Here is a 27581-nt window from a genome sequence, read left to right as displayed (position 1 = left end):
GGTACACCCTGGACAAGTCGCCAGGTCATCACAGGACTGACACATAGACACAGACAACCATTCACACTCACATTCACACCTACGGTCAATTTAGAGTCACCAGTTAACCTAACCTACATGTCTTTGGACTGTGGGGGAAACCGGAGCACCCGGAGGAAACCCACGCGGACACGGGGAGAACATGCAAACTCCGCACAGAAAGGCCCTCGCCGGCCACGGGGCTCGAACCCGGACCTTCTTGCTGTGAGGTGACAGCGCTAACCACTACACCACCGTGCCACCCCCACAGTTGGAATCATTAGGGCTAATCATAATCCACATACCAGAGAATGTCTGGGTGTGTGTCGCTATCCTTGTCAGAGTTCTTTAAAAACACATCATGTCCATATTGTAAAGCTATGTAAAATTCTGTTATTACAACAGGTTCAACTCTTTCAGGTTTATAAGCACTTTTAGTATAAATACGCAGGTGATTAGAGAAAATCACGCACACTGATCAGTCGAGAAATTCGGACTATTTCACGATAATCACCTAGAGCGACATGGCAAAATGGCTGCCAAACACTTTGTCACTGTAAATGAGGAAGAATTACAAGGTATGAAAGAAAATACTATTCCTAAAAGCACAAAAGATGCTACGAAGTTTGGTCTAAAACTACTCAAAGGTAAGATGGAATTGTGATTTATTTTATCTATTTCAAAACAAAGTATTTTTATGTGAGTCGGCATAGATAAGTGATAAGTCTGCGCTGCTCCTTTATTACATTTGCATGCCACTTTTGAAGTTTGAAATAATTCTTTAATATGATTTTTTTTTAAATCATACCTTGGATTTGTCTTCGTTATTATTCACCGATATTCACTATGCCTTCTGTGAATAATTGTTAAGTATAGGAGAATGTGATTAAATCACTCACGTGCGTGCTCAAATCCAGTGCGCATGCGTTTGTAGAGCTTGCATCTCCACTCCCAGGCCTTGAGCTGCTTCTCCTTGTCTGACGTCTCCAGACTGAGGCTCTCTCTCATCACCTGCGTGGAGAGATCGCTCGCTCGCCTCTGAGCTTCCTGCACCAGTGCTGAGAGATGAGCCTCACGGCTTTCCTGACTCACAACTGAAAAAGACACAACAACTCAATCAATCAAAGTTCTGGCCGGGATTTCACAGAGATATTTTCAGTGCGTTTTCTACAGTGTAACTCATTGTTTATTCCACCTCAGTGTCTACCCATCACGTTTTCTTTAGAGTGTCTGATTTTTTTTTTTAGGTTTTTTTGTTTGTTTGTTTTACACACACACACAAAAATATAATACCATGGTACTGGGATCATGATGCTCCATACAAGGCATACAACTCTATAAATCATGAACAGAAGTTTCAGAAGCGGCACTTCATGTAAATTTTAGTCCACTGGTAGAAACACAACCATTTAAAGCCTTCTATATAAACAGTTATTTTAATATAAACAATGCAACATTATACCGAATATACTGTATGTATTGTCCTGTATATATGTATTATAATGTATCTAATTATAAGATGTAAAATGTTTGCATCATAAAACCTGATGGGGCATGCTGTTATAGGAAAATAATCAATGAAAGTGTGGTGTGGCCGGATACAAAGGAGAGCCATTACCACCTTATAATGTATTATTTTCCAATAACAGCACATCAATAAAGTGTTAATTAACCAACAGTTAGAGTTTTTCCATTAATCTAAGAACAAGACATACTTCTTACTTGTTTAAGGCTTTGGCACATCAGTAACATAAATTAGTTCCTGTTATCACTTATATTGTAATGGTTATAGAAAAGTTGTTCTCTCATCAGTTGGCTTTTTTTTCTCGAAAAAAAAAATGCAAATTGTCATGGTCCTGAGAAAGTTAAAAGTTTCAGATTTTCCTCTGATTGTTAAAAAGAGCTGACGCTGGAAACACCTCCAAAAATATTAATTGTATCAACAATTAGGCCAATTTTTTTTTTTTAATCAGTGCATGTGGAGTGTGCGCGCCATACAAATCCCTACCAAAGTTGTTATGACAGAACCAATAACATATTTTAGTTTTGGCCAGGCTACAGCCCGAACTGATAATCATATCATCAGTTTTTCTTTGGCTAATCAGACACAAGGTACGCCACCACACTTGCCGGAGTAGTTGGGGATCAGGTGCCTTGCTCAAGGGCACTTCAGCCATTCCTGCTGCTCCAGGGACTTGAACCAACAACCTTTTGGTGCTAAAGCTGATTCTCTAACCATTAGGCCATGACTTCCCCAATATAACATATTAAAAAGAATATATTAATTGAAGGGCGGCACGGTGGTGTAGTGGTTAGCGCTGTCGCCTCACAGCAAGAAGGTCCGGGTTCGAGCCCCGTGGCCGGCGAGGGCCTTTCTGTGCGGAGTTTGCATGTTCTCCCCATGTCCGTGTGGGTTTCCTCCGGGTGCTCCGGTTTCCCCCACAGTCCAAAGACATGCAGGTTAGGCTAACTGGTGACTCTAAATTGACCGTAGGTGTGAATGAGAGTGTGAATGGTTGTCTGTGTCTATGTGTCAGCCCTGTGATGACCTGGCGACTTGTCCAGGGTGTACCCCGCCTTTCGCCCGTAGTCAGCTGGGATAGGCTCCAGCTTGCCTGCGACCCTGTAGAACAGGATAAAGCAGCTAGAGATAATGAGATGAGATGAGATATAAATTGAAACCTTGCGACTGGAACGACTATCAAAGTTGTGCTCTTCGGCATCGCTAGGCTAAAGCTCCCCCAAAACATGCTCTAGCCCCTCCCCCAAACATATGTGCCTCACTAGTGTAAACTTCAATTATTTTACTTTAAAAAATATTTTATATAATTTGTTATTCAAAAATCTAATTGCAGTTGTTCCAGTGAACCCGTGAGAAATTGATTTTCTGTCTTAATTTTGATAGATTAATTTCTTTAACAGTAAAACTAATCACCACAAACAACACAGAATTACCACAGATAGACCTTCACAAATGAGTCTCCTTCGTGACCGGAATTGTTAACACAGACCTGGCATTCAGAACACTGAGTGAATTGGAAGGCTATCTATTTAATTTCTGTGCCGCGTATAAAGTATGGATATAAAGTATACTATGAAGTAGTGATCCTTTCCTTTTATCACAGTTCATGTAGGATATGGATAAGCTGCAATAGTAAATACTTAAGTTAAAATGTCTACCTAACGTTGATTTGTGGCAAGATCTAGCCTAATCAATTCTCATTTGCCGTTGTTTATTAGCCTACTGCTAAAGAAACATTACCTTGCAAGATAACGAGAGAAGTTTTTCACATAAATGAGTCTTGTGTAGTAATGGCTGTGCTCACAAATAATCTCCCTTTTGAAGCCTCAAATCCTAAATTTTCTTGATGATTAGATGGATATGTGAACATTTTTCAGTGCCAGCAGCTCTGTGAAAGGCCGGTCTGGTGAGAAAATGTTGCCGGTTCAATCGAATATTGAGAATTTAATGATTTATTACTCATCCATAGAGTTTTGGATTATGTAAGATTAATTATTTTAATTCCAGCAAGTGATTAGAAGGAAAGAGAGGAAAGGGAGACTGACAGCTAGCCAAAAGGAGCAAGTCTGATTGATTATAGTGGTAGTATAATAATAATAATAGGCGGCACGGTGGTGTAGTGGTTAGCGCTGTCGCCTCACAGCAAGAAGGTCCGGGTTCGAGCCCCGTGGCCGGCGAGGGCCTTTCTGTGCGGAGTTTGCATGTTGTCCGCGTGGGTTTCCTCCGGGTGCTCCGGTTTCCCCCACAGTCCAAAGACATGCAGGTTAGGTTAACTGGTGACTCTAAATTGACCGTAGGTGTGAATGTGAGTGTGAATGGTTGTCTGTGTCTATGTGTCAGCCCTGTGATGACCTGGCGACTTGTCCAGGGTGTACCCCGCCTTTCGCCCGTAGTCAGCTGGGATAGGCTCCAGCTTGCCTGCGACCCTGTAGAACAGGATAAAGTGGCTAGAGATAATGAGATGAGATGAGAATAATAAATGTAAGGTTTCTAGCTTTCATTGGGACTTTTTGTCATTTAATGTACACTTTACGAAGAATGTAAAGATCTTGCAGATTTGTGCTGACAAGGGTTACCTTGAAAATGTCAGTTTTGTTCCACTTATAATTATGCTCTTTCTGATTGAACCAACTAAGGCTGAACAAATCTGTTGGCTGTGTAAATATCAACATTCTTAGGACCAGTAACTTGCATAAGAAAGGAGATATTCTTGGTCACAAAGCCTTTGCTCTGTAGCTGTTGTAAACTGATGGATAGTATTTACCGTATATCAGTAGATCTGTGCTCAATAGAAATTACAATGAGATCTCCTGTAGGTTCTTACTGTATGCGCTTTACTCTAAAAGTAAAGACATGTACTGATGTTAATTTTTATCCGTAAGGATGAAGCATGCCTTTCTGACCAATCAGAATTGAGAGTGCTGTGACAGAGGGATTAACAATTATTTTGGCTTCCACTTACTAGACCATGGGAAAAGGCAACATTTCTTACCTTCAATTTTTAACCAATGGTTTGCCTTTGTCAGTGCCAGATAAAAACATACCATCATTAATTGTGAGTGACAGTTCGTAAATGCAGCATAAAAATGAAAAATCAGTCACAGGAGATTCTATGGGAAGCTAGGGGTTAAGAATGATGGAAGGTAATTGATGTTAGCTGTCAAAATCTGAACAGAAACTTCAGACTGACTTTGTGTCAGGCAAGACAGCTATGTAGCTACATCACATCACATCACTCAAACTAAGAAGGTACTACGTTTGGAGGTGAACCAGGCTAACAAATGCCTGGGCTCTTCCTTTTCTCTCCAGTACATCTATGATGGAGTTTTAGGGAGGAAAAAAAAACCCTAAACCTAGAACCAAATTCAGATCTGAGTGTTGGATGTCACTGTCTATTGGGACAATTTGTTGCATAAACAAATAATAATTAGCTGCATAGATATGTAAATCTGATCCATAAGCATCCCATGATGGTTGTCAATATACAGTACATATGCATTATACGGTAAGGTAGAAATTTATTTTAGAATTCTCCCCAACTCTAGAGTTGGGGAGTAAGATTAGTCATGATCTGGTGTCCCTGAAACAGGAAGGGTCCCGACAGTGGCACCATTCCTTGTTGCTGGGGTGGTACTGTCACTGATTGTACGTTTATTCTACCTTTAATACATACAGTGGCGCTTGAAAGTTTGTGAACCCTTTAGAATTTTCTATATTTCTGCATAAATATGACCTAAAACATCATCAGATTTTCACACAAGTCCTAAAAGTAGATAAAGAGAACCCAGTTAAACAAATGAGATAAAAATATTATACTTGGTCATTTATTTACTGAGAAAAATGATCCAATATTACATATCTGTGAGTGGCAAAAGTATGTGAACCTCTAGGATTAGCAGTTAATTTGAAGGTGAAATTCGAGTCAGGTGTTTTCAATCAATGGGATGACAATCAGGTGTGAGTGGGCACCCTGTTTTATTTAAAGAACAGGGATCTATCAAAGTCTGATCTTCACAACACATGTCTGGGGAAGTGTATCATGGCACGAACAAAAAGAGATTTCTGAGGACCTCAGAAAAAGCGTTGTTGATGCTCATCAGGCTGGAAAAGGTTACAAAACCATCTCTAAAGAGTTTGGACTCCACCAATCCACAATCAGACAGATTGTGTACAAATGGAGGAAATTCAAGACCATTGTTACCCTCCCCAGGAGTGGTCCACCAACAAAGATCACTCCAAGAGCAAGGCGTGTAATAGTTGGCAAGGTCACAAAGGACCGCACAGTAACTTCTAAGCAACTGAAGGCCTCTCTCACATTGGCTAATGTTAATGTTCATGAGTCCACCATCAGGAGAACACTGAACAACAATGGTGTGCATGGCAGGGTTGCAAGGAGAAATCCAGTGATCTCCAAAAAGAACACTGCTGCTCATCTGGTTTGCTAAAGATCACATGGACAAGCCAGAAGGCTATTGGAAAAATGTTTTGTGGATGGATGAGACCAAACTAGAACTTTTTGGTTTAAATGAGGAGTGTTATGTTTGGAGAAAGGAAAACACTGCATTCCAGCATAAGAACCTTATCCCATCTGTGAAACATGGTGGTGGTAGTATCATGGTTTGGGCCTGTTTTGCTGCATCTGGGCCAGGGCGGCTTACCATCATTGATGGAACAATGAATTCTGAATTATACCAGCAAATTCTAAAGGAAAATGTCAGGACATCTGTCCATGAACTGAATCTCAAGAAAAGGAAGGTGGGTCATGCAGCAAGACAACGACCCTAAGCACACAAGTCATTCTACCAAAAATGGTTAAAGAAGAATAAAGGTAATGTTTTGGAATGGCCAAGTCAAAGTCCTGACCTTAATCCAATGGAAATGTTGTGGAAGGACCTGAAGCGAGCAGTTCATGTGAGGAAACCCACCAACATCCCAGAGTTGAAGCTGTTCTGTACGGAGGAATGGGCTAAAATTCCTCCAAGCCGGTGTGCAGGACTGATCAACAGTTACCAGAAATGTGTAGTTGCAATTATTGCTGTACAAGGGGGTCACACCAGATACTGAAAGCAAAGGTTCACATACTTTTGCCACTCACAGATATGTAATATTGGATCATTTTCCTCAATAAATAAATTACCAGGTATAATATTTTTGTCTCATTTGTTTAACTGGGTTCTCTGTATCTACTTTTAGGACTTGTGTGAAAATCTGATGTTGTTTTAGGTCATATTTATGCAGAAATATAGAAAATTCTAAAGGGTTCACAAACTTTCAAGCACCACTGTACATTCTTACCTAGAAAGATGCAGGTAGTGTACCTTTAAAGCTTTCGTCTAAAGAAATTAGAAATTTATTCAATATCTTATTGAACAAAGTATGTTTAAGACATTTTGCTTTGGTTTTATATAAGATCTAGGTTGGATTTAAAAACATTTTCAGAGTGGTTTTCATAGCGTAGCCTCTGCCATGACTTTGAAAACACCATATCAGGCATATGAATTTGATGGCCTCCCAAGGACAGACAGTTTCCTCTGAGGACAAATTCAACTTGCAAACTTTCTAGTCACTCTCATATGTGATGAATATGATCTGAACAGTTTTCAGACAGCTATTCAATATCTTCCAAATACTTATGCCTTAAGTGCACTTTTAAAGTGGGTCCATTTGTTCTTTCATAAAAATTGCAGGAGAGGAGTAAGTAAAAGGGTTACTGCTACTGTATATTACTTCAGATTCGATAAACATTTCAGGTGGGTTAACAGGTTAAACAAACCTGAAATCCCCTTTTATTGCAACAAAATAACTACAACATGCTGGTAGGGCAAACCAAGTTATTCGACTATAATACACTGGATCCTGGGGTCTAGTCTAATTCAAAATTATTTTAATGGCCAAATTGTGGTCCTGAGGTAGATGACAGAAGCACAGCTCAGGAGACCAGAACATGATTAGATAATCCATCATATACAGTAAACATGCTTATTAGGAAAATAAGCCAAGGTTTATGAGCTTCTAGAGTGCCAATAAAATCCTTAAAATAATTTTCATATACATCGGATTAAGAGATAACTGCCATAACTGAATATGAATGAGCAACAAAGCAATTATGTCTCCATTAATCACCACAATGCTGCAGCTTGTCAAAGCCAGTGTCCGTGTGGATGTATTTGAACTCGTTTGGGAGTGGTGAGCTAAAAAAATGAACATACTTGGTGGTAAGCTGAAACACACAGCACTGTGTTTGGCTGTATAGATTTGTCATGGTAAAATGAATGCTGCCTGGCCAGTGCTCCTCGTAGACTGAATACTACTGCATGGTCTTTCAGAGCCTTAGTCATAGACCATGACAGCAAAATAAACAAATAAATACATGGCCGAAGAAACCCTCTTTCACTGTAGCTGTTCTGCTTGGCCCAAACCCCTTGAGACGAGAGCTCTCCAGGAGAAATGATAAAGTAAGTGTTGTCTTCTCTGAAAAAAAAAAAAAAAAGAAGTTGGTGGTGGGGAGAGAGGTGGGGGTAATAAAACGAACCAGCCCTACTTGGGGGTCCATGGCACAGTGAAAGAGCCAGCAATATTAGCAGCCTTGAGGTGCAATTTCCTGTTCTATGAAGATTGACATCTGGCCACTACGTGTGGTTAATTGAACAAACTATAAATTTAAGCGCCAACTATGCCAATAGTGGCTTGTTTTACACAGTTGGCATTGTCTAGAAGCACGGATCGTCCTAAAAATAGACATTACGGCGACCCACTGAAGGCCATAAACATGCTTTAACTTCAACCTACGCCTGGACCTCCAAACTGTAAGGCGTCTGGTTGATTGATTTACTTGGCACTTCTGGCTTGACATAAATATAATGCAGAAAGCCCAGAAGGGGAAAATGCGGCAATGTTTATTTTCTGTTTGTTTACAAGGATCGAATTGTGCCACGGTGAAATGTTTTGAAATTTAACTGCCACCTGGGTACAATAAATCACTTAGTATAATTACCCTGGGTTACATGCATCACTGGAAAAGTTAAACCATTAAATGACAAACCTTGTTAAGATTTTTCAGGAGGATGCTGTGCGATGTGTCCCCTTGCCACCCTCATGTCCAGACGGCAGCACAGTGCTCTCTGTCTGCTCTCAGACAACATTTGGCTTTTTCTTGCTCCCACTGATTCAAGCTCTTGTTTCTTATGAGACTTTTTTCCTTTCAGAGGTATAGGAGGTAAGAAACACCTGTTTCTATTGCCAACTGCATGCAGAGATGAATATGCTATTGATTAGGTGGAGGGCCCTGGGCGCAGAACAGAACCGTTGCTGTCTGCGTGTACACTGCATTCTGTTCATTACTCTCTGTATTCAATACATGAACTTTGAATTTCATAACCATGAAGATTTATTGTGGTTTCACAACACCACCAAATCTTTTCTGTTTTCATGAATTCTTTCACTGGAGCTTAAGTGAAGAGAAATGAAGCAATAACCCATTGCTTCCTGTTGTTATAACAGTTCAGACTGTTCAAATTCCAGATTTTAACTGATTTCTTCCATCTGTTTTATTTATATATCTCCCAGCTTATTTTTAACCAAGCACTTTAGTCATGATTGAAATGGTTATAATAGTCATTTGACTTGCCATTTTATAACATAGCTATGACTGTTTATGACAGCTGTCATGGAAACGTTGACTTATTTGAGTGTTGACCTGCTTGCTGCACAAGCCTCCAAACCAAAGTGTGAGAAAACATCACACTGCCTCCGTCTATGTACACCTGTTTTCACTGTAAACTGCTTGTCAGTTTAGTGAGGCCTGCTTTTGGTCTCAACATTAAAAATCGACATTTTGACACAAGACAAATCTCCTCCATGATGATGAATTATAGACCTTCAATCTCTGAAGGCTTTAGTGGTAATCCTCATTTGAGTCTACAGATCTAGATACACTAAGCCTGGTTGGGTTTTTAACTCAATTTTAACTGTGATGTCAAAAACTTCTTATAAAGCCCCAAAATACTGTAGATCAACAATCAAAGATCTAGATGGCTGAGTGCACAGTGAATTTCCAACTTTGTGTTTCTTAAAGCTACAACCAGTGTTGTAGCCGAGTCACTAAACCTCGAGTCCAATCTCCAGTCCATCTATCCATCCATCATCTGTAGCCACTTATCCTGTACAGGGTCGCGGGCAAGCTGGAGCCTATCCCAGCTGACTATGGGTGAGAGGCGGGGTACACCCTGGACAAGTCGCCAGGTCATCGCAGGACTGACACATAGAGACAAACAACTATTCGCACTCATATTCACACCTACAGTCAATTTAGAGCCACCAATTAACCTAACCTGCATGTCTTTGGACTGGGGGGGAACCAGAGCACCTGGAGGAAACCCACGCAGACATGGGAGAACATGCAAACTCCACACAGAAAGGCCCTCGTCAGAACACCACTCCAACCGCACCATTTGACGGTGGCTGTTTTAGCACCATTAACATTAGTTTGTTCCTGAAAATGACGTATGAACAGGTGATTGTGGATTCTCTTTGTCAGGAAGTGCGAAGTATTCTGTCAGAGATGGTTGGGAGATGGATGCAAGTGCAGAAGGTGTGTTTATTAATACAAGTGAAGACAGGTAAACAATCCAGAATGGCAGGCAAAATCGTAAAACAGTGAAACAGGCAATAGGTCGAACGACGCACAAACAGGCTATCATAGACTCGGCAGAATCACAGACGAGAAACAGGAAATCAGGGATCAGGAAACCAAACAAGGAAATAAGGTTCGGTAATGTGTCAGCAGCACAATTCAATACTTCGCAAAGTAAGTGTGTTTTCACAGTTTTTATATAGGTGTGTTGATTGCGCCTTAATCCTGTGCAGGTGCGAGTTGTTTACGGAGCACGCACGAGAGTCCGCTTGGCACGCGCGCTGTCCGGAATGCACCCGTGAGTCTCTCTGATGCACAGGCCAAGGCGCACAGGTGTGACACTCTTACATGAAATTAGTAAAAAAATTAATGTAGATATAAATATCTTATGCCAAATTATTATGGCATATTACAAAAAATAAAGAAAAAATCCGAGTCCTCGTCTCCAATTTCTGAGTCCGAATGCAGTTAATGCACGAGTCCGAGTCCAAGTCTGAGTCATGAGCGCTCAAGTCCAAGTCAAGTCATGAGTCCTTAAAATTAGGGCACGAGTCGGACTCGAGTCTGAGTCGTGGACTCGAATACTACAAGCCTGGCTACAACACAGCAAAGCTACAACACGTGCAAAATGCAGCTGCTAGGGTTTTATACCATGTGCCTTGGTTTCGTCATATAACGCCACTTCTTTATGATTTGCACTGGCTTCCAGTTAAGTTTAGGATAGATTTTAATATTATTATATCACTTTTAAGTGCATTCGTAAAATGGTCCCAAAGTATCTTTCTAGCTTGCTAACTTTCAAGTCCAACTCGGTTTATATCCAACAATAAGTTCTTCCTGTCAGCGCTGAACTTTAGAACTCTGCCTACTCTCAGTGATGGACCCTTTATGGCTGCTGCACCGAAACTATGGAACTCTTTGCCATACGATCTCAGATGCACCACTGATTTTAATGTTTTCAAGAGTAAGCTAAAAACAGTCCTTTTCCGGCAGGCATTTGGATGAATGAACTCATTTTTCTATTTTTTTTAATGTAGGTTTTTTTTAAGATATTTTTTGGGCTTTTTTCACCTTTATTGGATAGGACAGTGTAGAGACAGGAAATGAGCAGGAGAGAGAGACAGGGAGGGTTCAGGAAATGACCGCAGGCCGAAATCAAACCCGGGTCCCCGGATTTATGGTATGGCGCTTTATCCACCTGAGCCACGACGCCCCAATGTAGGTATATTTACTTTTATACATTATTATTATTAACTATATTTAGTAAGTTGTTTTAGTTGTTAGGTGCTTTTGAAAACTGTATAGTTGAATTTGTGCGGTATATTAATAATAATAATTATTATTATTATTAAAATGAAAACCTCCATGCTCAAACACATTAAATATGTTTAAATTGAAATATTTGTGATGTTCTTAAAGATTCTGATGCATAAATTTGGTAGCTGGTGCTCTAATTTCATTATTCCTGTGAGAATAAAGAGATGTTGGTTGCACAATTACAGTGGCATTTAATAAGAAAAAAAAGTCAAAGACTTCAAACATACAGGATATTAGTTAGGTTTTACAGCCCACTCCTAAAGCAAAAGAGCAAGAGCTTCTTTTCTTGGTCATCATTTTCCAGTGAAATTCAATGTCATATTAATGTCAAATTCAACGTAGAAGCTCCCAAGTAGTGCAGCAGAAAAGCATTTGCCTGATCATTCGGAGATTGCTAGTTTGAATCCCAATGATACCACAGCCATCCATAGCTGGGAGCTCAAGAGAGCAAAATTGGCCTGTGCTTCCAATGTCAATTACAGCGACGCTAGCCAGTGTCTATGAACTCATGCGTATGGAAGTGGGCAGATAGCATTGTCCTCCGAGTATGTTACGCCCCCTAATGTTGCATAAGCAGCAATTCGAAAAGATGCAGTCGGTGTCACATGCCTCAGAGGAAGCATGTGATAGCCTTTGTCCTCCCTGGTCTTAAAAAAAAAAAAATCAATGTAGAATAATGTAGATGTTAGACTCAAAGCTCCAGACGCAAAGGCAGGTGCACTGAGTGATGGCAGAAACACAGCTCAGTGGCACTGACAGCGTATTAACATCACCCTGATCTGTTTAAGCAGAGGCAGTGAGAGAGCTGGACAGAGTAAAGGATTTAGGTATGAAGGAAAGGCTAATTCTCATTATAACAAATAGCATTGTGGGTAATATACGAAACGGTTAACCAATGTGAAAACAGACCAGGATGTCACAGAATAAAGTTTAAACTAAAAAGGCCAACTCAGAATTTCATTACACAATACAGTGGTGCTTGAAAGTTTGTGAACCCTTTAGAATTTTCTATATTTCTGCATAAATATGACCTAAAACATCATCAGATTTTCACACAAGTCTTAAAAGTAGATAAAGAGAACCCAGTTAAACAAAGGAAACAAAAATATTATACTTGGTCATTTATTTATTGAGGAAAATGATCTGATATTACATATCTGTGAGTGGCAAAAGTATGTGAACCTCTAGGGTTAGCAGTTAATTTGAAGGTGAAATTAGAGTCAGGTGTTTTCAATCAATGGGATGACAATCAGGTGTGAGTGGGCACCCTGTTTTATTTAAAGAACAGGGATCTATCAAAGTCTGATCTTCACAACACATGTTTGTGGAAGTGTATCATGGCACGAACAAAGGAGATTTCTGAGGACCTCAGAAAAAGTGTTGTTGATGCTCATCAGGCTGGAAAAGGTTACAAAACCATCTCTAAAGAGTTTGGATTCCACCAATCCACACTCAGACAGATTGTGTACAAATGGAGGAAATTCGAGTCCATTGTTACCCTCCCCAGGAGTGGTCGACCAACAAAGATCACTCCAAGAGCAAGGCATGTAATAGTCGGCGAGGTCACAAAGGACCCCAGGGTAACTTCTAAGCACCTGAAGGCCTCTCTCACATTGGCTAATGTTAATGTTCATGAGTCTGCCATCAGGAGAACACTGAACAACAATGGTGTGCATGGCAGGGTTGCAAGGAGAAAGCCACTGCTCTGCAAAAAGAACATTGCTGCTTGTCTGCAGTTTGCTAAAGATCACGTGGACAAGCCAGAAGGCTATTGGAAAAATGTTTTGTGGATGGATGAGACCAAAATAGAACTTTTTGGCTTAAATTAGAAGTGTTATGTTTGGAGAAAGGAAAACACTGCATTCCAGCATAAGAACCTTATCCCATCTGTGAAACATGGTGGTGGGAGTATCATGGTTTGGGCCTGTTTTGCTGCATCTGGGCCAGGACGGCTTGCCATCATTGATGGAACAATGAATTCTGAATTATACCAGCGAATTCTAAAGGAAAATGTCAGGACATCTGTCCATGAACTGAATCTCAAGAGAAGGTGGGTCATGCAGCAAGACAACGACCCTAAGTACACAAGTTGTTCTACCAAAGAATGGTTAAAGAAGAATAAAGTTAATGTTTTGGAATGGCCAAGTCGAAGTCCTGACCTTAATCCAATCGAACTGTTGTGGGAGAACCTGAAGTGAGCAGTTCATGTGAGGAAACCCACCAACATCCCAGAGTTGAAGCTGTTCTGTACGGAGGAACGGGCTAAAATTCCTCCAAGCCGGTGTGCAGGACTGATCAACAGTTACTGCAAACGTTTAGTTGCAGTTATTGCTGCACAAGGGGGTCACACCAGATACTGAAAGCAAAGGTTCACATACTTTTGCCACTCACAGATATGTAATATTGGATCATTTTCCTCAATAAATAAATGACCGAGTATAATATTTTTGTCTCATTTGTTTAACTGGGTTCTCTTTATCTACTTTTAGGACTTGTGTGAAAACCTGATGATGTTTTAGGTCATATTTATGAGGAAATCTAGAAAATTCTTAAGGGTTCACAAACTTTCAAGCACCACTGTAAATATGTCACTAAAGCACACATGTTAATTGTAAACATGGATATGCAAGTGGTTCAGAGTGGATTTTCCTTTAACTGGATGGCATCCTGTCGGTGTAGGTGCTTAAAACTCTGTAAAAACACTCAAATCAGTCTGTACAAGTGTCTACTATATCTGTCGCTCAAAAGGCAAGCTAGTTCAAATGAACTGTACACTGTTACCCATTTTCGACCAACAGGGAACGGGTTCTTGAACCGGTTCAGTTCAGGATTCTTTGAACCTCGGTGCCAGCTAGCAAACCGGCCCACGTTTTCATCAATTTTGAGCGGAATCAAGGATCCGTTATGAACGGAGGATGTTGTACAATTCACTATGGGAGTAAACAGTAGTAACAAGATGTCAGAGCACATTGACTACCTGTAAGCTTTTGTTCTGTTACTGCAAATATTTTGCAGATATTTTCAGTCCATTTTTTTCTGAAGATGTATCCTTTTCCATTACGTTCTCCATTGCTTTATTCTGCTTCCTCGTCAAACTAATAACACGCCCACTGATATCATCATGGTTTGAGCTGGAAAAATCAGCTATATTTTGCTTCCAGCTGGGAACCAACTTTTCAGGTTCTGAACCAATTTATTTTTGATCAAAATGCTCTGAACGGTTCAAAATTTGCTGCGCAAACAAGAAAGGAACCCGTTCCCTGTTGCTCGAAAATGGGTATGTAAACATTACTAGCCATGCAGGAGTACTCACAATGTGGGCTTTCCTTGGCCCCTGCTTTGAGCAGCAGCTTGGCTATTGGCACATTGTTGGTCATGATGGAGATGTCAAGCGGAGTCAGACCTTCGCTGTTGGGTGTATTGAGATCCAGTTCATCTGCTGTGTACTGGAACAGAAGAATCTGTACAGCATCCAGATCTTGCTGTTCCACAGCCTCGAATAGAGCCTCACTGCTCTGAATATTCTACAGAGACAAAAAGCAAGCTTAAAGTGCCATTCCACCATTGGATGTATTCTTTGGCATAAAATACAATATATTTTGACAACATATATAAATGGTATCACTAGATAGAGAAATCTTTTAGCTTCAAAATGATATATCAAACATAATTTTTTGACAACGACAAGTATATTAATTTTGCGACCAAAGTCACCTACCCTTTTAATTTCCGCGCGTGATGTCATCGGCAGGTTCCCCTTCTTGTGTACCACGTGACGTGTGACGTGGCACATATTATCAGCAATGGCGGACAGAACGCGATAAAAATAATACCAATAAATCTAGCTAATACCAATAAATCTAGCTAACTGAAAGATTAACTCAAAATTTTTCGCAATTTTTTTGGCCCCCATATACGAGGAGAAATGACTCTCTCACTTTGGGGGTTTCCTGGTCTAAAAATAGACCGACACGTGGTACACAAGAAGGGGAACCTGCCGATGACATCACGTTTCACTACCGCACGGAAATTAAAAGGGTAGGTGACTTTGGTCGCAAAATTAATATACTTGTCGTTGTCAAAAAATTATGTTTGATATATCATTTTGAAGCTAAAAGATTTCTCTGTCTAGTCATGTTGTCATAAAATATATTGTATTTTATGCCAAAGAATACACGGAGTGCAGAATTATTAGGCAAGTTGTATTTTTGAGGATTAGTTTTATTATTGAACAACAACTATGTTCTCAATCAAACAAAAAGACTCATAAATATCAAAGCTGAATATGTATGGAAGTTAGAGTGGGGTGTTTTTAGTTTTGGCCATTTTAGGAGAATATGTATGTGTTCAGGTAACTTTCACTGTGCAGAATTATTAGGCAACTTAATAAAAACCAAATGTGTAGCCATTTCACTTATTTATTTTCACCAGGTACACTGATATGACAACTCCAGATTTGCAAATAAACATATCTGACATTCAAACACAAAACAAAAACAAAATCAGTGACCAATATAGCCACCCTTCTTCATGAGGACACTCAAAAGCCTTCCATCCACAGATTCTGTCAATTTCTTTATCTGTTCACGACCAACATTGTGTGCAGCAGCAACCACGGCCTCCCAGACGCTGTTCAGAGAGGTGTACTGTTTTCCCTCTTTGTAGACCTCACGTTTTATAATGGACCACAGGTTCTCTATGGGGTTTAGGTCAGGTGAACAAGGGGGCCATGTCATTATTTTTTCACCTTTCAGACCTTTACTGGCTAGCCACACAGTGGAGTATTTGGACGCATGAGATGGAGCGTTATCCTGCATGAAAATCATGTTCTTCTTGAAAGATGCTGACTTTTTCCTATACCACTGCTTGAAGGTTTCTTCCAGGAACTGGCAGTAGGTCTGGGAGTTGAGTTTGAGTCCATCCTCAACTCGAAAAGGTCCAACAAGCTCGTCTTTGATGATACCAGCCCATAGCAGTACTCCACCTCCACCTTGCTGGCGTCCGAGTCGGAGTGGAGCTCTGTGCCCATTACTGATCCAGCCACAGGCCCATCCATCTGGCCCATCAAGAGTCACTCTCATCTCATCAGACCACAGCACCTTAGAAAAATCAGTCTTAAGATATTTCTTGGCCCAGTCTTGACGTTTTATCTTGTGTGCCTTACTCAGTGGTGGTCGTTTTTCAGCCTTCCTTACCTTGGCCATGTCCCTCAGTATTGCACACCTTGTACTCTTTGACACTCCAGGAATGTTACAACTCTGGAATATGGCAGAACTGGATGCTAATGGCTGCTTGTTAGCGTCACGCTTGATTTTCCGCAGATCATGTGCAGTTATTTTGCGCCTTTTTTTCCCCACACGCTTCTTTCAACCCTGTTGACTATTTGCAATGAAACGCTTGATTGTTCGGTGATCACGTTTCAACATCTTCGCAATTTCAAGAGTGCTGCATCTGTCTGCAAGACATCTCACAATTTTATACTTTTCAAAGTCTGTCAGATCTCTCTTCTGACCCATTTTGCCAGAGGAAAAGAGGTTGCCTAATAATTATGCACACCTGATATAGGGTGTTGATGTCATTAGACCACACCCCCTCTCATTACACAGATGCACAGCACCTGATATACTTAATTGGTAGTAGGCTTTCAAGCCTAAACAGCTTGGAGTGGGACAACATGCATTAAAAGGATGTTGTGGTCAAAATACTCACTTGCCTAATAATTCTGCACTCAGTGTACATCCAATGGTGGAATGGCACTTTAACAAGTCTGATATTTGCTCTATATTTCTATATTATAACGAAATACAGCACAGTCCACTACCAGTCCTATCTCAAAAAAAGATTACAGCGTTCTCCATTACTATAGGTCAAAAATGTTCTTTACTACTAAAATCAGTATCAGTAACGTTAAACGAACAAACATTACAAATTAAGTAAATATAGTGATTTTGTCACTGTTTTGAGCAGACATTTATCAATATTTCAATTGAATGTCATTACTATTTCAAATAAATGCTCCAATATTATTGGCGCCCTTCATGAAAACAAGCAAAAGGTTTATTAGAGGGTTTTTTTGGGGGGGGTGTGGGGGGTGTCAATATTTTGCAACGTATATTTTCCAGAGAAAACGTTACTATTAAGCTCTCAGGAGAATGATTTAAAGCAAAGGTAATCAAATTCTCTTACTGTTTGGTTGAAATGTTATAGAATTGTATGTAATATTTATTTCAGACACATTAAGTTGACTATCTGAAGGTGATAAAGTGAGCAGGCTATCATGGCCTGAGTATTACATAATCTGAGAATGTAAGATAATGTAGTATGTACGTAAAGGAGCTCAATTATGAACGAACATAAACTGAAGAACACTTTATTGAGCCTTAGGAGAGTGCAAGGAAACTGCTGCTATCAAATGTGTGAAAAGCCCATTTCTCGAGCAGCTCTGAAACTGACAATCAATAATCAGTGACATTTACAAATGGAGTAACAATTGGTGAAGTTATAAAACATCCATAAATGACTAAGCATATATTTTCTGTATGTGGGAAAAAAAAACCACAGTTGGAAAGCATCCAAGTCACGACAAGCATTTATTCAAAAACCCTTAGTGGTGTCGCTCACCGAGGCTTTGCGGATGCGATCTGAGCGGCCAAAGAAGTAAGCATCCTCAAAGGACGAATGGCTGCCCTTGAACTTTTCAGAGAGGTTCCGGTAAAGGCGCTTGGCTGCATTGGGGGAGACAGGAGCAGCCCCCTTCTTACTGTGGCTCAGCTGGAGATTCTGCATCTGCTGGGTCATACTAACACAGAAGCTCCTGGAGGAAGGAGAAGACAAAAACTTTTACAGGGAGCACCATTACTGGTAGACACAAAGGTCCTGTTTATTGCTGCACAAGTGAATTCAAAGCATGCATCCTATCTCATAAATTCTCTGACTTTTTTTTTTTGACTAGTGGGCATTAAGTTTTAAAAATGGTTGATTTCATTGAATCTTTCAAAAATTCATGTTTAAATATATGCACGAGTTTATAAAAAGAGTTTATATTCCTGTCACACTTGCTCCTCACCATATTGCATATTTATTCTATGATTAGAATGAAAAAAGTTTATTTCCATTAAACAGACTTCATATACTGTAATAGCTCAATGTCAAAAACATATCACGCCATAAAATCCACATGATTATCAGTCACTTGCTTACTTGTCTTATTTACAGTTCAAAGGAAGGTTCTGTTTCATCTCATCTCATTATCTCTAGCCGCTTTATCCTTCTACAGGGTCGCAGGCAAGCTGGAGCCTATCCCAGCTGACTACGGGCGAAAGGCGGGGTACACCCTGGACAAGTCGCCAGGTCATCACAGGGCTGACACATGGACACAGACAACCATTCACACTCACATTCACACCTACGGTCAATTTAGAGTCACCAGTTAACCTAACCTGCATGTCTTTGGACTGTGGGGGAAACCGGAGCACCCGGAGGAAACCCACACGGACAGAACATGCAAACTCCGCACAGAAAGGCCCTCGCCGGCCCCGGGGCTCGAACCCAGGACCTTCTTGCTGTGAGGCGACAGCGCTAACCACTACACCACCGTGCCGCCCCAGGTTCTGTTTCATTTTATTTTATTAAACAAATTACTTGTCATGCTGAAAATATTGTGAAGTCCAATGAAACAGCCTTGGTGTATGAAATATCCCCTCAGACCTAATAAAAGAAAGAATTCATCTTCCTAAAAAAATAAACAAAATACACTATAAGGAAGTCAGTGTACGATCGTATTACCTCTGTACTGAATGAGCAGTAATAAGCAACATTACAGTACATTACAGGCATTTAGTAGACGCTCTTATTCAGAGCGATGTACAACATACCCAGAGCAGCCTGGGGAGCATTTGGGGGTTAGGAGCCCTGCTCAAGGGCACTTCAGCCATTCCTGCTGGTCCAGGGAATCAAATCAGCAACCTTTTGATCCCAAAGCTGCTTCTCTAACCATTAGGCTGTGGCCTCCACCAATAATCAGGGAACGTAGCAGGCAGTCTCTCTCTCTCTCTCTCTCTCTCTCTCTCTCTCTCTCTCTCTCTCTCCAAAAAAATCAAGGTTTTAAAAATCATTTACAGAAACGCCAGTTTCACAGTTGAGTGGCCTGGGCACACGCCATCCTAAGATAAAAGTGGTGTGACTATATGAGGAACTAAAAGACAGCAGAGGCATAACATTGTCAAAATTAAAATAAAAAATAAGAAAACCCTCATCATGATGCAAGTAAACAATAAAAAGTACCGACTAAGTGAATTCATCCAAACTGTCCTCCGTTAAGATTGACATTTTCCCTTGAAAGTCATTGAACCACAGGGTTCTGGATGATATTTCTCACTGGGCAGTCTATAATCCATTCAGATATGACATGACAGCAGTATGCCATTTTTCATTGCTTGCACCAAGTTTTTGCAAGAACACCCACACAGCGCTAATAATACATGCTCAACAGTGCAGGAGCACAGCCTCTGACACTAGCAAGTGATTTAGAGAATGCCTTGAGAGTTCTTCTTTCCTCCATTCTATGTTCGAGTCTGACTTTTTCCGATAACCCAACTCCATTAATGAAAATATGTAAGCCAGATGAACAATTAGTGGGTGCAGAGTGACAGCGTGGATCTTACCTGGGTTAGATAAGGTCAGTCAATTTGAAAAGGTGTCACAGAAAACAGGAGACAGGGAGGAGTCAGGAGGTGAGAGAAAACTCACCTGTCAAGGCTCTGTGAGCTCCCTGGAGAAACACTGAAGAAGAGAAGCGGCCGAAAGTCCTTGATCAGTGCGGCATCTCTCTGCCTTTGGTTGAGTCTCTGAGCCAGGCGAGAAATCTTGCTCTCGGATCTGACAAGACAGCAAGGAGACAAGCGCGGGTCAGTCTCTTGGACGTTCGGGGTTTAAGAAGAGCCAAGCGAGTCTGAAGACCCTGTTCCTCAACGTCAACAGGGAACACCTGGTGGTCACAAACGCACTCCTATCCATGCGCATCTCACCAGAGAACTGGCTGGTTAATGCGCAGAGACAGGAGCATGGAGAGGAGAGATGGCGGAGGGAGGGAGAGTGAGTGAGAGAAAGGAAGAAGAGGAAAAATAGAGAAAAGGAGGGAGGGGAGGAGAGGTGCATTCTGTCAGCACTAGGATGAGTAGCGCAGAGACAACAAAAGCACTCAGGCATTTACAGCAGGGTCCCACTGAGCATGCTCACAGCATGTAGTGGTGAGAGGGGGTGGTCATGAAGAGAAGAGAACCTGTTGTTCTTCCTCTCATCACTTGTGTTCTCTGCAGTGTCACTCGGCTGCAAAAACAGGCATCAAGTCGCTTAAGAAAAAGTACTTGACTGTAGCTGTCATTGAGACCTGAGAGAGGCTCATAGGTCACAGACACCAGAACAAGTAGTAAACTCTCGCTCTCTCTCTCTCTCTTTCTCACACACACACACACACACACATACAGAGATCATATGTTATGAATCTCTATAAATCAAGAGCAAGCTCAGTAAATTAATATCTCCGTTGTAACCAAAGACTGTATTGTATTGATGCAAAACAATACGATATGTACTCCAATGAACTCTAATATATTCAGCTTAATGTTCATTTCTTTACATTTAGGATCCAAATAACCGGCCGATTTGGCAGGAAAACTTTCCCTGCTCATCATCCTTTTATTAAAAAAAAAATGATGTGTCTGTGTCTACTACTATCATAAAAAGAGAAAATCTCCAGTCCTTGATCACATAAAATGCTTTTAATTCTGAATACCAAACAGCCCAAAGTGATCTGTTTTCCAGACAGTATACATAGTGCCCCTGTGCACGATGCATGGGCTAATTTTTATTGTTTTCAGTGGCCACTGGAAAATTACAGCTCCTTCATGTGATATGTTTAATGGGATAACTAATGTGTGACAAGAGGAGGATGAAAAATATAAAATCAACAAAAGCAGTAAAACATAGTGACAAAGTCATGACCTGAAACAAGCTTATGGGAAGAAGGTAAATGACACCGACTATTATTTATTTCAACATCTTACTCCATGTTCTAATGTTTCATGTCTGAAACAGAACCATTATGTGATATAACCACATCGGCTTGGGATTACTTTGGCAAAATTTTGTCAAGCACTACACTACAGAGTTGCATCCACAAAGGCCAGTTAAAACATTATTGTGCAAAAAGGACGACTTATGTTAACTGTCTCCAGAAGTGCTGTCGACTTCTCTGGGCTCAGAGGCATCTGGGATGAACCATCACACAGTGGAAACGTACTGTGATCGGAAAAATCAGTATTCCAGGTCATTTTTCAAAGAAATGGATGCCGTGTGCTCCAGGCCAAAGACAAAAAAGACCATCCAGCCTGTTACCAGCAACAAGTCCAAAATCCAGGGTCTGTCATGGTATGAGGTTGCGTCAGTGCCCTTGGCAAAGGTAACTTACACTTCTGTGATGGCAGCATTAATGCAGAAAAGTACACTGAGATTTTGGAGCAAAATATGATGCCTTCAAGACAATATCTTTTTCAGGGATATTTCAGCAAAACCACATTCTGTACACATTACAAAGGCATGGCTGTGGAAGAAGAGGGTGTCTGTCCTCTCTGTCCCCAATAGAGAATCTCATCTCATCTCATTATCTCTAGCCGCTTTATCCTTCTACAGGGTCGCAGGCAAGCTGGAGCCTATCCCAGCTGACTACGGGCGAAAGGCGGGGTACACCCTGGACAAGTCGCCAGGTCATCACAGGGCTGACACATAGACACAGACAACCATTCACACTCACATTCACACCTACGGTCAATTTAGAGTCACCAGTTAACCTAACCTGCATGTCTTTGGACTGTGGGGGAAACCGGAGCACCCGGAGGAAACCCACGCGGACACGGGGAGAACATGCAAACTCCGCACAGAAAGGCCCTCGCCGGCCACGGGGCTCGAACCTGGACCTTCTTGCTGTGAGGCGACAGCGCTAACCACTACACCACCGTGCCGCCCCCAATAGAGAATGTGTGGCAAATTTTGAAATGAATAAAGCAACGACAACCCTGTACTGTTGCACACCTTAAGACCTTTTTGCAGGAAAAATGGGACAAAATAACACCTGAAACACTTCATTACTTCTTGTCTTCAGCCCGTAAACATCTTTAAAGTGTTGTGAGAAGGAATAGCTACATAACAAAGTGGTAAATGCTTTACTGTCCCAACTTTTTTTGAAATGTGTTGCAAGAATCAAAACTGATGAGGGTTTATTTTTTTGGGGGAAAAAACTAACAACAACAAAAAAACCCCAATAAAATTCATGAAGTAAATCATCAAATAATATGCCGTTGTATTGTTTTGAGTGCACGACAGGTCAAAGATTATTTACAAATCATTGTTTTCAGTATTAATTTCAACATACTGTCCCAATGTTGTTGTTTTTCGTTGTGATATCACACATAAACTGTGGTGGGTTTCCCAAAAGCCTCTTAACTAGGACAGAGAGTGTTCATTGTGCTGCTCATGCTACCATTTAATGATCATCTTTGTGCTACGATGCTTTTGGGAAACTCGGCACTGGAAATTTGCTGACAATGATGTACAGTAACAAACATTATCCATTTGTCACCAGTGAGTTAATAACTCATTATTTGGGGCACTTGGCTATTATAAGTGCTCTGTAAACTACAACCCCGATTCCAAAAAAGTTGGGACAAAGTACAACTTGTAAATAAAAACGGAATGCAAGAATTTACAAATCTCAAAAACTGATATTGTATTCACAATAGAACATAGACAACATATCAAATGTTGAAAGTGAGACATTTTGAAATTTCATGCCAAATATTGGCTCATTTGAAATTTCATGACAGCAACACATCTCAAAAAAGTTGGGACAGGGGCAATAAGAGGCTGGAAAAGTTAAAGGTACAAAAAAAGGAACAGCTGGAGGACCAAATTGCAACTCATTAGGTCAACTGGCAATAGGTCATTAACATGACTGGGTATAAAAAGAGCATCTTGGAGTGGCAGCAGCTCTCAGAAGTAAAGATGGGAAGAGGATCACCAATCCCCCTAATTCTGCACCGACAAATAGTGGAGCAATATCAGAAAGGAGTTCGACAGTGTAAAACTGCAAAGAGTTTGAACATATCATATCTACAGTGCATAATATCATCAAAAGATTCAGAGAATCTGGAAGAATCTCTGTGCGTAAGGGTCAAGGCCGGAAAACCATACTGGGTGCCCGTGATCCTCGGGCCCTTAGACGGCACTGCATCACATACAGGCATGCTTCTGTATTGGAAATCACAAAATGGGCTCAGGAATATTTCCAGAGAACATTATCTGTGAACACAATTCACTGTGCCATCCGCCGTTGCCAGCTAAAACTCTCTAGTTCAAAGAAGAAGCCGTATCTAAACATGATCCAGAAGCGCAGACGTCTTCTCTGGGCCAAGGCTCATTTAAAATGGACTGTGGCAAAGTGGAAAACTGTTCTGTGGTCAGACGAATCAAAATTTGAAGTTCTTTATGGAAATCAGGGACGCCGTGTCATTCAGACTAAAGAGGAGAAGGACGACCCAAGTTGTTATCAGCGCTCAGTTCAGAAGCCTGCATCTCTGATGGTATGGGGTTGCATTAGTGTGTGTGTGGCATGGGCAGCTTACACATCTGGAAAGACACCATCAATGCTGAAAGGTATATCCAGGTTCTAGAGCAACATATGCTCCCATCCAGACGACGTCTCTTTCAGGGAAGACCTTGCATTTTCCAACATGACAATGCCAAACCACATACTGCATCAATTACAGCATCATGGCTGCGTAGAAGAAGGGTCCGGGTACTGAACTGGCCAGCCTGCAGTCCAGATCTTTCACCCATAGAAAACATTTGGCGCATCATAAAACGGAAGATACGACAAAAAAGACCTAAGACAGTTGAGCAACTAGAATCCTACATTAGACAAGAATGGGTTAACATTCCTATCCCTAAACTTGAGCAACTTGTCTCCTCAGTCCCCAGACGTTTACAGACTGTTGTAAAGAGAAAAGGGGATGTCTCACAGTGGTAAACATGGCCTTGTCCCAACTTTTTTGAGATGTGTTGTTGCCATGAAATTTAAAATCACCTAATTTTTCTCTTTAAATGATACATTTTCTCAGTTTAAACATTTGATATGTCATCTATGTTCTATTCTGAATAAAATATGGAATTTTGAAACTTCCACATCATTGCATTCCATTTTTATTTCCAATTTGTACTTTGTCCCAACTTTTTTGGAATCGGGGTTATAACTAGCCTACTTATAAAATCCATCCTCATGTTATTGGTACTGTATGTGTTCAGTGACAAATAGCTTTTGCACAAATTTCAGTAGCTGGCTGGCTGAATGTTGTTAATCCTGAAATAATATTGTTATCAAGGTGGATATACTGTATGGTTAGGTAAGTAGTGCCGACCCTTTTCCTATTAAACCTCTCAAATGTTTTCATAGAAATGGCTAACAGTTTGTATGAGTGCATGTGTCCAGAAAAGTTCAAATAAGTAGGTCTATGAAATGAACAGACAGGGTGCAGTGTTGGTGCTGCAGTCAGTCTCTTCTGGCCAAGGCTGTCAATCACGTCATTGCCAAGTGTATTCACACCTTCTTATGATTTAGCAGAATAAAGTACTAAAAACTAGTTTCTGGAGGAAAATAAAACAGATATCTGCAGATATCAGAGTGTAGGAAAACTAATTTTGAATTTGACACTGTAGAAGGGAAGACAGTTTAGACAAGAAACGTGACAGAAAAAAGGCTATTTTGTCATTGAAACACATGGGGATGGGTGGTGCAAAACAACTGTACTTTAGCCAGCCAGCAGGGGTGCTAGACCTGTGGTGACTTCACTTTTCAACATGATGCGCTATCCATGTTTTCTCCAGTCAGTGGTCTAGCTATTTACTTCATTTTCTGGTCAGACTGACGTGCATTAAACAATAAATTTACTCAGTGGAATCGAAGCAAAAAATATGCTCAGAATGGAAAAAAAAGAAATGTATGTTATTTACCAACTGGGAGGTCCGTATCGTGAAATACCGTGACCAAGGTCTTGAAAGTACTGATTGAGGCCCTCTGGGCCGAGGTCAGTATTCAAGTCCGAGGTCACGGTATTTCACCATACGGACCGACCTTAAGCTGGTAAATAATATATTAATTTTTTTCTTTACCAAATTCTAACAGAAAACGAGAGCGCCCGAAAGGGAAAGCCGAACCGAGCCGCCATTTTGAATCCTCATTCACGGCTGTAATGAAAATGGCTTCCTCCTCGGTATACAAGTGCACTTCCATGGCAGGAAAAAAAAAAACAAAAGCTACATTTTGCCGCCTATGTAGTCCCCTATTTATACAAAATTGAGTCATTCAGGATTCAGCCATGTTTTTGCTCGACCAAAGTTATACAGTATTATGACCTTTATATTGCATAAATAAAGCCATTTGGTGAAACTTTGAAGAAGAGATTGTACTGGTTTAAAGTTTTTACCTAACGTAATATTATGTATTAGGATAACATGGTCCAAAATGGGCCTCATTAACTAATGAGATCAAACTGTTAGCAAGTTAGAGGTTTTTAGCTTTCTCCTGAAATGTTTTATTTTGTCTTCCTCAGGGTAGTAAAACTCGCTTTCGCTGTGAACACTGTCGTTATCGCTATCCATGCTGTAAAATTAATGCTATTCTCCTGAGAAATAATATTTTTTTTCTTTACCAAATTCTAACAGAAAATGAGAGCACCTGAAAGGGAAAACCGAGCTGAGCCGCCATTTTGAATCCTCATTCACGGCTGTAAAGCAAATGGCTTCCTCCTCAGTATACAAGTGCACTTCCATGGCAGGAAAAAAAACTACATTTTGCTGCCTATGTAGTCCCCTATTTATACGAAATTGAGTCACTCAGGATTCAGCCATGCTTTTGCTTGGCGTTAGCAAGTTACAGGTTTTAGCTTTCTCCTGAAATGTTTTCTTTTATTTCTTCTTCCTCAGGGTAGTAAAACTCGCTTTCGCTGTGAACACTGTTGTTATCGCTATCCATGCTGTAAAATTAATGCTATTCTCCTGAGAAATGCTGGCAAAAATTTATAAGATTTTTGATAATCGTATAAATAAATCTTATTAAAAAAAGATAAACGTTGACAAAAAATGCTACTATGTTTGTTGTTGTGAACGAGCGAGTCACCAGAGGTCTGTAACCGGGGTCTGGACTGTAGGATTCTGGACCGCTCGCCAGCCAATCAGAGCGCAGGATTTGATGGAAACCGGACTGCGAAAAAAATAATGTTGTATTCATCAAGAATGATGCAGGTCTATCAAGATGCAGGCATAAATGTTAATGAGGATGCGCTCATCAAACATAGAAAATGAGGTTCGTTTGACAGAGAAGAGCAATGGTGAACACTGAAGAGAGTGGGTGGAAGAGGGAAAGCCTATTCACTCAAAAACAATACTTTTATTTCAATAGAATTTTTTCAAGCCCAATGTCCATGAAAATGAACAAAGCTGTTTCCACAGCTGCAGTCTAAAAGCATCTTCCTTGTAGATACTCACAAGGCACAAGCCTAATGAACTGTGACACTCATAACTGTGAGAAGGTCATGTCACCAGGGTCTCCTGTCCGTGGATGTGTTTGTCAGACATTTATAAAGGAAACAAATGTCATGACAACTACAGAACTCTGCAGCCAGAGTCCTCACCCACACTAAACGTTCGGCACACATCACCCCTATCCTCCAGAATCTCCACTAGCTCCCCGTTCTATATTGCATTCAGTATAAAATTATTCTGTTCACATTTAAAGAACTCCATGAACATGCTCCTCAACATCTAATGGAATTACTTCATCCCTACTCTCCTATTCACAGTCTCAAACCTTCATCTTCTGGCTGGTTGTCCATCCCCTAAGTTTAAATTATCCACCATGGGTTGCAGGGCATTTTGGGTTGCAGCCCCCAAGCTGTGGAATTTTCTCACTCGGTGTCATCGGGATTGTACATCTATTCCCAAATTCAAAAATCATCTCAAATCTCATCTCTCTCTGATATTTCC

The 27581-nt window shown here is 40.7% G+C and overlaps 1 protein-coding gene across 4 annotated transcripts in view; it reads right to left on the bottom strand.

Annotated features, from left to right (window-relative positions):
• Window positions 1-27581, bottom strand: part of ankfn1 (ankyrin repeat and fibronectin type III domain containing 1) — a 161842-nt gene that overhangs the window by 40927 nt on the left and 93334 nt on the right. For 3 of the 4 annotated variants that reach the window (XM_060940063.1, XM_060940064.1, XM_060940065.1), the window contains exons 7-10: window positions 20238-20366; window positions 18111-18303; window positions 14803-15013; window positions 918-1112 (exon numbers count right to left, since the gene is read on the bottom strand). In XM_060940063.1, coding sequence (XP_060796046.1) covers window positions 918-1112; window positions 14803-15013; window positions 18111-18303; window positions 20238-20366 — 728 coding nt within the window. The remainder of the gene's footprint in view (window positions 1-917; window positions 1113-14802; window positions 15014-18110; window positions 18304-20237; window positions 20367-27581) is intronic. The other variant, XM_060940066.1, reaches the window with a different exon arrangement.

Source organism: Neoarius graeffei, chromosome 14 (genome assembly GCF_027579695.1).
Source record: "Neoarius graeffei isolate fNeoGra1 chromosome 14, fNeoGra1.pri, whole genome shotgun sequence".
NCBI classification, from domain to species: domain Eukaryota; kingdom Metazoa; phylum Chordata; class Actinopteri; order Siluriformes; family Ariidae; genus Neoarius; species Neoarius graeffei.
The sequence above is the reverse complement of the archived record's forward strand: the minus strand, read 5'-3'. Positions and strand labels throughout refer to the sequence as shown.